Source organism: Nicotiana tomentosiformis, chromosome 2 (genome assembly GCF_000390325.3).
Source record: "Nicotiana tomentosiformis chromosome 2, ASM39032v3, whole genome shotgun sequence".
Classification (NCBI taxonomy): Eukaryota; Viridiplantae; Streptophyta; class Magnoliopsida; order Solanales; family Solanaceae; genus Nicotiana; species Nicotiana tomentosiformis.
Window position 1 is genome coordinate 16971360 of NC_090813.1, and position 14494 is coordinate 16985853.

A 14494-nucleotide genomic window follows, 5' to 3' on the forward strand; every position below is an offset into this window, starting at 1 on the left:
TTCCCCCTCCCCTTTATTGACCAAATACTTGATAGATTAGCTGGCCAGGAATACTACTATTTCCTATATGGTTATTCAGGGTATAATCAGATTGCTATAGCCCCAAAAGACCAAGAGAAAACTACATTAACGTATCCCTATGGCACGTATGCATTTAAGAGAATGCCTTTTCGTCTCTGTAATGCACCTGCAACTTTTCAAAGGTGTATGATGGCTATTTTTACTGACATGGTTGAAAGATTTGTAAAAGTGTTCATGGATGATTTTTCTGTGTTTGGGTGCTCTTTTGATAATTGTTTAATGAACCTTGATAAAGTGCTTGCTAGGTGTGAAGAGACAACCTTGGTACTAAACTGGGAAAAGTGCCATTTCATGGTACGTGGAGGTATAGTCTTGGGGAACAAGGTGTCCAAAAATGGCTTGGAGATGGACAAAGCAAAGGTGGAAGCGATTGAAAAATTGCCCCCACTGACATCCGTCAAAGGCATTCGCAGTTTCTTGGGCCATGCAGGTTTTTATCCTCATTTCATTAAAAAAATTTCAAACATTTCTTCTCCTTTGTGCAGGCTTCTTGAGAAAGATTCCCTATCACGTTTGATGATGCCTGCTTGAAAGCATTTGAGGAACTGAAGGGAAGGTTGGTGACTGCACCAATTATCATTGCCACGGATTGGGCGCAACCATTTGAGTTGATGTGTGATGTGAGTGACATAGCAATCAGAGCTGTTTTGGGGCAAATGAGGGAAAAAATCTTTCACTCCATTTATTACGCGAGCAAAACTCTAAATCCAGCCCAGATGAATTACACTGTTACTGAAAAAGAGTTGCTTGCAGTGGTGTGGGAGTTTGACAAGTTCAGATCCTATCTAGTGGGAACCAAAGTTATCGTCTATACAGATCATTCAACTATCAGATACTTGTTTGAAAAGAAAGATGCCAAGCCGAGGTTGATTCGTTAGGTCCTCCTCTTGTAAGAATTTGACTTGGAGATCCAAGATCGAAAAGGAACAGAGAAGCAAATGGTTGATAACTTGTCCAGATTAGAAAATCGGAACCATGTAGCTGAAGGGGGGTTGATCAAAGAAATATTTCCTGATGAGATGTTATTAGCAATCACCTCGAGCGAAGCCCCGTGGTATGCAAATTATGTGAATTTTATTGCAAGTGGGGTGACGCTACCAGAATTGACACTTGATAAAAGAAGAAGGTTTCTACATGATGTGAGGCTTGATATGTGGGATAAGCCATTCTTATATAAGCAGTGCGCAGATCAGTTGGTACGAAGGTGTGTCCCTGAGGAGGAGATGAATGCAGTATTGCATGATTGCCATGCTTCTCCATATGGAGGTCACCATGGTGGGGACAGAACTGTCCAAAAAGTGCTGCAATCGGGTTTTTATTGGCAAAAATTGTTTAAGGATGCACACGCCTTTGTTAAAAAGTATGACATGTGCCAATGAACCGGAACAATCACGAAGAAGCACGAGATGCCCTTGCAAAATATTCTGGCAGTAGAGTTCTTTGATGTTTGGGGGATTGATTTCATGGGACCGTTCCCATACTCTAATGGTCACAGGTACATCTTGGTGGCGGTCGACTATGTGTCTAAGTGGGTGGAGGCCATTGCTCTTCCTACTAATGACGCAAAAGTAGTGGTAAACTTTGTAAAGAAGCACATCTTCACACGCTTTGGGACTCCAAGGGTGCTGATAAGTGACAGAGGAACTCACTTCTGTAACAAATTATTGAATAATGGTCTAGAAAAGTATGGAGTTAAGCACAAGGTTGCCACCGCATCACCCCCAAATGAGTGGTCAAGAGGAAGTGTCAAACAGAGAGGTGAAGCAGATTCTAGAGAAAAAAGTAAGTGGAAATAGAAAGGACTGGGCCGGAAAGCTGGATGACGTATTATGGGCATATTGAACTACATACAAGACCCCCATAGGTACTTCTGCATATAAGTTAGTTTATGGGAAGGCATGCCACTTTCCCGTCGAGCTTGAACACAAAGCCTATTGGGCGATTAAAAAGCTGAACATGGATATGGACTTAGCCGGCGAGAAGAGGTTGCTATAACTCAATGAGCTTGATGAATTTCAATTGCACGCGTACGATAATGCCAAATTGTACAAAGAAAAGACCAAGAGGTGGCATGACAAGCACATTAAACATCGCGAGTTTGAGCCAGGTCAAGAAGTTTTTTTGTTTAATTCGAGGTTGAAGCTCTTCCCTGAAAAGCTTAAGTCTCGATGGGCAGGTCCTTTCATTTTGGTAAGTGTGAGGCATCATGAGGCGGTGGAATTGCGTGATACGAACTCAAGTGGTACCTTCTTGGTAAATGTATAGCGAGTGAAACATTATTGGGGTGGTGACATTGAACGTCAAAAGACCTCAGTGGACTTGGCCGATGCTTGAAAACGTGTAGAGTCGTGCCGCGACGTTAAATCATGCACTAGTTGGGAGGCAACCCAATTTTTATTGCTTTCGTAGCTTAGTTTTTTGTTTTCTTTTAGGCAGAGTAGATTAGTTTTTGTTTTCTTTGTACTTGTAAAAATCATAGGTAGAAATGGTGTGGGGTGTGTATAATGTATATATTGAGTGCTCGTGTAGGAGGGAATTTATATCGAAAAAAAAAATGCAAACGAGCACCCAGGCCAGTGCCCCACGCTGCCTGGGGCGCACTTTCCAATGTCATCAAAATCCCCAACGCCAGCCCTAGCGTTGGGCACTGGGTTGGGGGGTCAGGTAAGGTTTTATTTATTATTTTTTTTTAGTTTCTTTATTTATTTTTAGTTGACCCAACACATATAACCCAACACAATTACCCACATACACACACAACCTTAGCCATACCCAATTACCCAAACCCTTCCCCCACCTAAATTAATTTAAAACAACAATTACCCAAAACCACTCTCACTCTCACCTCCGTCTCTCTCTGTCCGCTGCTCCCTTTCATTCCCTCTCAAATTCTTTAACTCTTCTTGCTCAGTTTCATATCAAGCCTCAAAGGTATGTTCTTCTTGTTCTCTCTTTTCTTGTATGTTGAAATTTCTTAGTGTAATTCTAGTCCTCTTTCTCAAACAACCCACAAATCTCATAGGTCTCTTTGACATATCTTGTGTTATGGTGTTCTTAATATGCACGAATTTGGTTTCAAACAAATTGGTTGTAGAAGTTGTGGCTGAAGTAGTAAACTATAATTCCCTCTACTTCATGTAAATTTGGGAGGGCCACCTTGCTCCACCAATTGTTGAAATAAGAGAAGCAAAAATTGATGCCCACAAGGTGTTTGCTAAAATGCCTAAGAGAGTAAATTGAACACCGGTGAATTCTGAGGAGCCGAGTGTTGTTGTATATGATGTTGGACGAAGTGTGGGTTGTTTGAGAGTATTGTATCTTGTTGTACACTCTTGTAAGTAGTAGTTAGTGTACTATATTAGTGTAGTCATGTGAATTTAGCTTTGCTTGCTTACATCGCGGTTAAGTTATAGCCATGTTAGACTACTTGAATTGTATGGCATGGGGAAGTCTTGAGTGCCTATAGCCTTGTGATGCCACATTAGTGCATGTTGAACCAATGTTGTAATTCGATTATACATAGCCTTCGGTTTTAAGTGTGGGGTCATCTTTTCCTCTCACGATGACATTAGGAAATTTTTTTTGATTCATTCTCATCTTTTTGTTTATCGTGTGTAGGTTGCTATGGGTCGTGATAGTGCCGCCAAAGGAAAAGGGGTAGGGAAGTCCTCTACTACTGCTCCCCCTCCAAAAAAATGCAAGCAAGGTGAGGGTTTTTCCCGGCAAGCTAATGGAAAGCAAGCTGCTAGCGGGTCAACGAGGCCACCACGGCCTCTGGTGGAACTAGTTCGAGATGACGCCATCAAATGGCGTGATAATTTTGTTCCATATGGGAGATATGTCTCCGAAATGGGGATTAATGTAAAGGCTCTAGAAAGGAACTAACCGGATGTACTTGCCCGGTTGATAGAAATGAAGATGGATAAACTCATAAAATGTCCGGGCCCTGCAAATCTGAGCATGGTACGAGAGGTATATACCAACTGGAATGAGGGCTTGTTCCAATCATGGGTCAGAGGAAAGGATATACCAATGAATAGGCAATCCTTGTGTGACTTCTTGGGAGTTGATAAGCCTAATCCACAGAGGCTGCATAGGTTCGTCAAAAGTCCACGCTACCAGGAAATACATCACACACTTTGTGGCGTTGATTCTAATGCGAGGTGGACCCAGACTAAGGGAAATGCCCACCTTGAGATGCTCCGGTTCGACTTCAACAAGACAGCTAAGGTATGGCAAAACTTTGTGCAGGCTAGATTAATGCCCGTTGAGCATAACAGCGAATGCACTCAAGCTCGAGTGTGTGTGATCTACTTTTTGATGACCGGACGACGCCTAAATGTGGGTGAGCTCATGCTTGGAGGGAGGATCAAAAGGTTCTTCTTTGGAAACATCCTAACCTAGTACATGCTATCCCGTGGGGTACCGGAGTACCCTGGCTATGATGAGGTAGTGGAGGCACCCAAGGCATTGTTAGAAATCACATCCTTGCTAGAGTCCACATCAAATCTTACTCAGGCTGCAAGGAATAAGAGGGACGAAAATTTCAACAAGTATCTTTATAGTTCCCTCAATGTTATAATAAGCAGGCTAGGGGTGTCTGATGAGGAGCACATGCAATTGCGAAATGATCTCTCTAGTTCGTCCAAGGAGATGTTAGGCATAGCACCGGGTAGTCCCATTCATCCGTCTGAGGATGAAAACACTTACAATGGATCTGATGATGATGATGCGGATGATAATGAATTTACGGTGCCCATGGCTTTGGTACCCTTAGGAGATGATGATAAGCCCAGAGCCGTAGCTGGCGGGCATCCTAAGGAGGCAGACTCCGACTAGCAAGGAATTCTTTCTTTCCACCTTACTCTGTTTTGAATTTGTTATGCATCGGGGACTATGCATTGCTTAAGTGTGGGGTGGGGGAATACTTCTTGACTTGTGATTGTAAATTTTTTTTTTTAGTGTTATTGTTTTGTTTTTTTTTTACTTGTTAGCTTAGTTTAGAACTAACATAGTCTTATTTAAAAAAAATATATATATCAGAAAAAGCTCGGACTTTTTTCAACGATGGAACTGTTGGACAATTTTCTTTAGGGATTACAGTCCGATTAAAACTACCAAAAAGATTTTCTTTTGTTTTTTTAAGATAGTTAGGAAGTATCCCTTGGTTTTTCCTTGGACGCCGGTTCTTTTCCAAGGGTGTAGCTCGAACTGGATGTTTTGTTTTATTTTGTTTTTTTAAATTTTTTTTAGGAGTAGGATAAGGGAGAAAACTGAGGTCCTCTGAGTTACATGTTGACATGTTTAGTGTTGGCAAGTTAACATATGGCGTGCACTCTGTCTTCTTGAATATTTGATTTAAATTGTAATGCCAAAGTAAAGTAAGTAGCCTACTCTTTGACGCCTTTTTCTCATTTGGTTGACTTGTATGCCACCTAGTGCATTAGTGCTTAACAATTCTCAACTTGCTATGCTTGCTTGACTTAAGAGTCAAGTGCCATGTGTGTGTAAGGAGTTTTTGATATTTTATGCTATCTTGTGTACTCTAGAACTTGCCCTGTGTGTTAATCAACACAAAATCATTAAGTTGTGCTAGCCTAGGAGATGATGTAGGCGTTTCTTGTTTGACCATAAAGGTGCTTTTCACTCAAAGAAAAGAAAAAATTTCCCGTTGCTAGCCCCTTTGAGCCTATAGACTGTTTCTTTGGTACCCACATTACAAGCCGTACTCCTATTTTGTTCTTAATTCGAGATTATTGAACCTTAACCTCCTAAGACAATTAGTCGCTAAAAGAAGAAAGGTGAGAGATTGGGGAGTGGATTTCAAGTGGAATCATGGGAGGGCCTTTAAGGTGTACTAAAATTGTGAAGGAAGGGCACTAGCCTATGAACTTCAATGTATGGAGTGTGTGGAGAAAGAAAAATCAAGAAAAAGCAAATAAGAGTTCAAATAATGTAGAAAGACACACACCTCCTAATCCTTCTAACTCGTGCTAGTGAAACCATAGAGGTGCTTAATTGGAAAGAGGGCTATGTTATATATGGTGGATGACAAGTGAATGGGTTGAAAAGAAAATGCACTAGATTTGTGAGTGTAGCGTATTAAAGTGTTTAGGAGGATTAGTCACTATTCCTAAATGTATCCTACCCGTCCTTTAGCCTACATTACCACCTTAAAGTCCTAATTGATCCTAGATTTGGCTAGCTTAGATTAGTAGAGATGTACAGTACGGGAAAGCTTATGGTACGACCACGGGATGAACATGAATTCTTTGTGAGAGTGAGTGAATTTTGTTCAATTGTGTGATGTCCTTAATTTATGATTGAATGACATATTTGAATGTATGGACTACTTTTATATTCACTCTTTTGTTTGTGGTGAGGGCACTTGATCTCATGATGGATTGGTGATGTTGTACACTTCTTTTGTTGGGTGAGAGTGTGAGTTGAGGATGCTTAGTGGTAACGAGTCATCTCTTGAGGTAAGGTGGTTGTTGATAGGTTGCTTGAGTTGGTTGAATAACATTGAGTATACTTGGGCTAGTTTAAAAACGGGAAGAATGTGAAATTTGTGTGTTCAGGCTTAATTGCCGATATCGATCATAGTCCAAAGGTAGGGTGTTTGATTGAATTAATTGTGAAGTGCTCTTTCATAGTGATCGGTACGTTTTGGGGTATTAATATAGTTCCATTGCTCGAGGACGAGAAAGAGTCTAAGTGTGGGGTGTTGATGTTTGGCTTAATATATGCATATTTTGAATATATATTGCCTCACATTTTGTTCATGTCTCGAAGATTTGAGATGTATAATAAAATGATTTGTGCTAATTTGTGGTATCTCTATGTGTAGGAATCATTCAGATGCAATTTGGGATGAAAGTGCGCGAATCGGAGCGAAAATGAGAAGAAAAGGCGAAAGTGAAAATTTGAGGGCCACAGACACCCCACACTCCCCTGGACGCTCAAAATGCAAGCATGTCCAATTTCGACTAGGACTCGGTTATTTCGACCCCAAGACGCCCCAACTCATATAAAAGCTAACCTAAACCTATTTTGAAGAAGGGGACGCCACTTTGAGGAGAGAACAAAAGTACGAAACACTCGAGAGCACGGAGTTGATAAATTCTTCCATCATTCTTATAGTATTCATTGATTTTATGTTTGAAAATATTATTTTTGATGATTGTATGAACATGAGTGGCTAAGAACCCTATTGTTCTAGGGTCACGGGTGATACATGAATGTTGATGTTTGAAGTTTAAATTGACGAATTTGATTTTATCATGTTGGGTCGTTTATTTAATTCTATTTTTTAATTATTTTACTGAGTAGCTAACAATGAAATACTATCTACGAATCTAGAGTTGAACTCGAAAGTGGAAATTCTAGATTGCATATAGAATTAAATAGAGCAGGTTGTTGAACCTGGGCATCAGGCAACGGATTCGTAATTAGGATAGAAATATACATAATTGCCTTGCTTGGTTGAAATACATGAAGTGTAAATACATTCTTGTTAATCTTAATTCCATAGACATATAGGCATTAAGTTAGCTTGAATAGGTGAGTAAGAACTCAACAGATTCTTATGAGTAATATCAACCCTGTCAATCAACAATCCAGATAAATCAATTAGTCATCTTAAGCCAAGAACGCAACATGATTGTTAGCTAATCTGTGACCCTTGAATATCATCTCCTATTGATTGTTATCCGAAATTGCTTAAATGTTGTGGTTGAATTTTAGTTATTTCATTGATCGATAGTTTTAGGTAGTAAATTAGTCACTTATATATTTTGTGAGAAATCTCTTGAATCGATAAGTTGTTTGAGTTTGAATCAGTCAAAAGTTAATCATAAGTCTTCGTGGGAACGATACTATACTCACTACTCTATTACTTGACGACCACGTATACTTGTGTGAGTGTGTTTGGTCGCAACAGGTAGCCCCGTTACATATAATAATAATATAAAGCCAATATGGCCTGCTGTAGGCGGGCAGCCCCGATCCCATAAATATCCTCACAATGGATGAACATGACTGAGTATGAAATATACATTTTAAAACAATTAAATTCAACAGCAACACGATCCAATGGATCCCAAAAATATCGGCACGTAGCCTAATCATGATCTTTAATACGAGTCTCAGCTCAATTTCCTAACACGTGGAGAATATTCGGGTAATAACATGATTCTTTAATTTTACAACTTCAAAGGATTTATTCAAGTCACAATTTCTATGGTGCACGTCCACACGCTCGTCACCTATTGTGTGCGTCACCTCCAAACAATTTATATAACACCAAATTCGGGGATTCATACCCTCAGAACCAAGTTTAGAAGTGTTATTTACCTCTAACCGTGTAATTCTATACTCTGCAATGCCTTTGCCTCGCGGATCGGCCTCCGAACGCCTTGAATCTAGTCATAAATAATTCGATTCAATCAATCCAAATTATAGGAATTAATTCCATATGAAAATACTAATTTTCCAAAAAAATCTGAAATTCCACTCAAAAATTGTCTATGGGACCCACGTCTCGGAACCGGACAAAACAACATATGAACGCTAATTCAACCACGAGTCTAACCATACCAAAATTACTGAATTCCGACATCAACTCGACCCTCAAATCTTCAAATTACACCAAGAGGGTTTTCTAAATTTTCCAAGTTAATTCACCAATTAAATGTTATAAACAACCATAGATTCCGGTAACTTGACCAAAATTGAGTTAAGAACACTTACCCCATTGTTTTCCTTGAATATCTCCCGTAAATCGCCTCTTCCCGAGCTCCAATTTGTCAAAAATAGAAAATGGGACAAAGTCTCATTTTCAGAACTTAAAGTTTCTGTCCATGCGTTTCTTCTTCGCGAACGTGGAAGCTTCCTCGCATTTGCGAAGCATAAAATTGTGCTGCCCGGATTTCCTACTTTGCTAACGCGAGCCTGGTCTCGCGAACGGGAAGACTAATTTCCCCCAGGTCGGCTTTCCCTTTCGCGAACGCGAGGCCTCGATCGTTCGTAGCTTTGCCCCTCGACCCTTCATGAACGCGTGCCCTCGGTCGCGAATGGAAGCATAAAATGGGCCAGCCCAAATTTCCTCTTCACGAATGCGAGACTCCCCTCGTGACCGCGATGAAGGAAACCAGATACATGCATCAGAAAATTCCAGCAACTATTTAAGTCCAAATTCCGATCCGTTAACCATCCAAAACTCAACCGAGGCCGGGGGACCTCAACCAAATACAACAACAAGTCCTAAAACATCATACAAACTTAGTCAAAACCTCAAATCACATCAAACAACTCTTAAATCACAAATCACACTCCAATTAAAGCTTAACGAAAACTAACGAATTCCACCTTCCACATTCGATGCCGAAACCTATCAATTCTATTCCGATTGACCTCAAATTTTGCACACACGTCTTAAATGACATAACGGAGCTATAAAAATTTTTAGAACTGGATTCCGACTCGGATATCAAAAAGTCAACTTTCCGGTCAAACTTCCAAATTTAAATTTCTATTTTTGACATTTCAAGCCTAATTTAGCTACGGGCTTCAAAATAATTTTTCGGACATGCTCCTAAGTCCAAAATCACCAAACGGAGCTATTGGAATCATCAAAACTCTATTCCGGGATCGTTTACATAAAAGTCGATATCCGATCACTATTTTAACTTAAACTTTAAACTTTGGAACTAAGTGTTCCAATTCATTCCAAAACCTTACCGGACCCGAATCAATTACCCCGACAAGTCATGTAACAACTATAAAGCACAAATTGAGTAGTAAATGGAGGAACATGGCTGTAATACTCAAAACGACCGGCTGGGTCATTACATTCTCCCCCTCTTAAACAAACGTTCGTCCTCGAACGAGTTTAGAATCATACTTGGAGCCTCAAATAGGTGTGGATATTTGATCTGCATCTCCCGCTCAGTCTCCCAAGTAGCTTCTCAAACTGGATGGCCTCTCCATTGTACTTTCACTGAAGCTATGTTCTTTGATCTCAACTTTCGAACCTGCAGGTCTAAAATGGCTACCGGCTCCACATCATAAGTCAAATTACCATCCAATTGCACTGTGCTGAAATCCAAAACATGAGACAGATCCTCGACATACTTCCGGAGCATAGATACATGAAACACTGGATGAACACTCGATAGATTAGGCGGCAATGCAAGCTCATAAGCCACCTTTCCAATCTTTTTAGTATTTCAAAAGGTCCAATATACCTACGATTCAACTTGCCCTTCTTCCCAAATCTCATAACACCCTTCATAAGTGAAACTCGGAGTAGTACCTTCTCTACTACCATTTAAGCAACATCGCGAACCTTCCGGTCGGCATAACTCTTCTGTCTGGACCGCACCGTGCGAAGTTGTTCCTGAATCAATTTAACCTTTTCCAAAGCATCCTAAACTAAATCAGTACCCAATAGCCTAGCCCAGCTCAAACCAAACCACTAGAGACCGACACTGTCTCCCATATAAAGCCTCATACGGAGCCATCTGAATGCTCGATTGGTAGCTGTTATTGTAAGAAAACTCTGCAAGTGGTAGAAACTGATCCCAAGAACCCCCAAAATCTATAACACAAGTGTCTAACATATCTTCCAATATCTGAATAGTGCACTCAGATTGTCCGTCCGTCTGAGGGTGAAATGTTTTACTCAACTGAACCTGTGTACCTATTTCCTCGCTGCACTGCTCTCCAGAACTGTGATGTAAACTGCATGTCCCGATTTGAAATGATAGACACTGGCACACCATGTAGGAGAACAATTTCGTAGATATAAATCTCAGCCAATCGCTCCGAAGAATAAGTAGTGCCAACTGGAATAAAATGCATGAACCTAGTCAACCGATCCACAATTACCCAAATAGCATCAAACCTTCTCAAATTATGTGGGAGTCCAACTATGAAGTCTATGGTAATACGCTCCCACTTCCACTCTAGAATTTCAAGTTTCAGAAGCAATCCGCCCGGTCTCTGATGCTCGTATTTCACCTGTTGACAATTTAAATACCGAGCTACAAACCTAACTATATATTTCTTCATTTTTCTCCACCAATAGTGTTGCCTCAAGTCTTGGTAGATCATAGCGGCACCCGGATGAATGGAATACCATAAACTATGGGCTTCCTCAAGAATCAATTCACGCAGCCCATCCACACTTACACAAATACGACCATACATCCCCAATACCCCATCATCTCCAATAGTAACATCTCTGCCATCACCGTGCTGAACCGGGTCCTTAAGGACAAGCAAATGGGGATCATCATACTGGCTCTCTCTGATGCGGTCACATAAGGAAGACCGAGAAACCACACAAGCTAGAACCTGACTGGGCTCTGAAACATCTAACCTCACGAACTGATTAGCCAAGGTCTGAACATCAACTGCAAAAGGCCTTTCACCAACATGAATGAATGCAAGGTTACCCATACTTAGAGCCTTCCTACTCAAGGCATCGGCCACCATATTGGCCATCCCGAGATGATGCAGAATAGTGATATCATAGTCCTTTAGCAGCTCCAACCTTCTTCACTGCCTCAAATTTAGATCCTTCTGTTTGAATAAGTGATGAAGACTGATGATCTGTAAATACCTCACAAGACACACCATAAAGATAGTGCCTCCAAATTTTTAATGCATGAACAATGGCTGCCAATTCTAAATCATGGACAAGGTAGTTCTTTCCATGTGGCTTCAACTGGCGCTAAGCATAACAAATTACTCTACCCTCCTGCATTAAGACACACCCAATACCAATTTGAGAAGCATCATAATACACTGTATAAGAGCCTGAGGCTGAAGGAAAAACTAGAACCGGAGCTATGGTCAAGGCAGTCTTGAGCTTCTGGAAGCTCTCTTCACACTCAACCGACCACCTGAATGGAGCACCCTTCTGGGTCAATTTAGTCAGGGGCGATGCAATAGATGAAAAACCCTCCACAAAGCAACAATAATAACCAGCCAAGCCAAGAAAACTCCAAATCTCAGTAGCTGAAGATGACCAGTGCTAACTCTGAACTGCCTCTATTTTCTTTGGATCCACCTTAATTCCTTCACTGGACACTATGTGTCCCAAGAATTCCACCGAGATAAGCCAGAACTCACACTTAGAGAATTTGGCATAAAGTTTCTCCTCTCTCAGCCTCTGTAGTACAATTCTCAAGTGTCGGGCATGCTCCTCCTGGCTACGTGAGTACACCAGGATATCATCAATAAATACTACGATGAATGAGTCAAGATGTGGCTGGAATACACTATTTATCAAGTGCATAAATGTTGTTGGGGCATTGGCCAGCCCAAAAGACATCACGAGAAATTCATAGTAACTATAACGAGTCCTGAACATCGTCTTTAGAATATCCGAATCCCGAATCTTTAACTGGTGATACCCAGACCTCAAATCAATTTTAGAGAATACCCTCACTCCCTCAAGTTGGTAAATTAAATCATCAATACGCGGCAAAGGATACTTATTCTTGATTGTAACTTTGTTCAACTGCCTGTAGTCGATGCAAATCCGTATAGTACCATCTTTCTTTTTCACAAAAAGAACCGGTGCACCCCAAGGTGACACACTAGGCCTAATAAACCCCCTATCAAGAAGTTCCTGAAGTTTCTCTTTCAATTCTCTCAATTCAGCTGGTGTCGTACTATACGGAGGAAAAGAAATGGGCTGAATGCCCGGCACCAAATCAATACCAAAATCAATATCCCTATCGGGTGGCATACCTGGCAGGTCTGCAGGAAATACATCCGGAAAATCCCGCATTACTGGTACAGAGTCAATAGTAGGAGTGTCTGCATCAACATCTCTCACAAAGACCAAATATGACAAATACCCCTTCTCAACCATCTGTTGAGCCTTCAAGTAAGATATTACTCTGCTGGGAACATAATCTGGAGAACCTCTCCACTCAACCTTTGGCAATCCTGGTATCGCCAACGTCACCAGTTTCGCGTGACAGTCCAGAATAGCATGACATGGAGACAACCAGTCCATACCCAAAATTACATAAAAACAACCATACTAAGCAATAAGAGATCAACTCTGGTCTCCAGTCCCCCAATAGTTACCACACACGACCGATATACACGGTCCACAATAATAGTATCACCCACCGATGTGGATCCACAAACAGGGGAAACTAAGGACTCACGTAGCATAATCCAGATAATGAACATAATATGATAAAACGTACGAATATGTGGAACCAGGGTCAAATAATATAGAAGCTTCCCTATGGCACATTGAGACAATACCTATGATCACTACATCAGAAGCAACGGTATCTGGCATGGCAGGGAAATCATAGAATCGAGCCTGACCACCACCTAATCGGCCTCCCTCTCTTAGGTGACCCCTAGCTGACTGAGCCTCACCCCGAGCTGACTGGGTGGGTGGTAGAGCAACTAGTGCAAAAGTCATAGCCTGACTCCTCTGCTGAACTGGACCTCGCAAAAAGCAGGGACAATATTTCCTCACATGACCCAGCTCTCCACACTCATGGCAATCCCTCTCGAAAAATAGTGGGGAGTTCTGAGGCAAACCTCGAGAACTAGAATAGCTACCTTAAGAACCTAGTACAGATAAACCCTGAACTGATGGTGCACGAGATGGACTCTGAGTTGGAAGTGCACCAAGAGAAGACTGACTTTGTCGAGCACTGTATGGACCATTGCTAGCTGATGCACCACGATGAGCTGAACGGGCCATCTGAGCGGGCTTATAAGGACGACCCTTGCTGTGATAGGGTTGTCCCCCAGAAGGAACACTGCTGGACTTACCCGGACCACGAGACCTCTTGGCCTCCCTCTCCTCACGCTCTTGAGTACGGACCATCTCTAGGCGTCGAGCACTTTCAACCACCTCAACGAATCTAGCACCTGCTACATCTCCCAGAGTCATAACAAAATGGAATTGCTGGTTGAGGCCATTAATGAACATCCTGATCCTCTCTCTCTCAGTCGGAACCAACCAAACTGCATGACGGGCCAACTTTGAAAACCGCATCTGATACTGAGTCACGGACATATCCTTCTGACGTAAATACTTAAACTACCTGCGAAGTTCCTCTCTGCGGGTCTATGGCACAAACTTCTCCAGAAATAATACGGAAAACTCATGCCATGAAAGTGGTGCTGCACCAACTGGTCTGCTCCTCTCATAAATCTCCCACCATCTGAAGGCAGCCCCAGAAAACTGAAAAGTAGTGAACGAGACCCCATTGGTCTCCAGAATACCTGTTGTCTGAAGCATCCGCTGGCATTTATCCATAAAACCCTGAGCATCCTCTGACTCAGCCGCTAAATGATGGAGGTCGTAACCTTCCAAATCTCTCAAGTCTCCTCTGCCCATCATCGGCCATAACGGGAATCACCT

At 41.6% G+C, this 14494-nt stretch overlaps 1 protein-coding gene across 1 annotated transcript; it reads right to left on the minus strand.

Annotated features, from left to right (window-relative positions):
• Positions 1-13684: 13684 nt before the first annotated feature.
• LOC138904404 (uncharacterized) lies at positions 13685-14146 on the minus strand. The gene has a single exon (XM_070192906.1). It carries the CDS (start codon positions 14144-14146, stop codon positions 13685-13687), a length of 462 nt encoding a protein of 153 aa, XP_070049007.1.
• Positions 14147-14494: the final 348 nt, after the last annotated feature.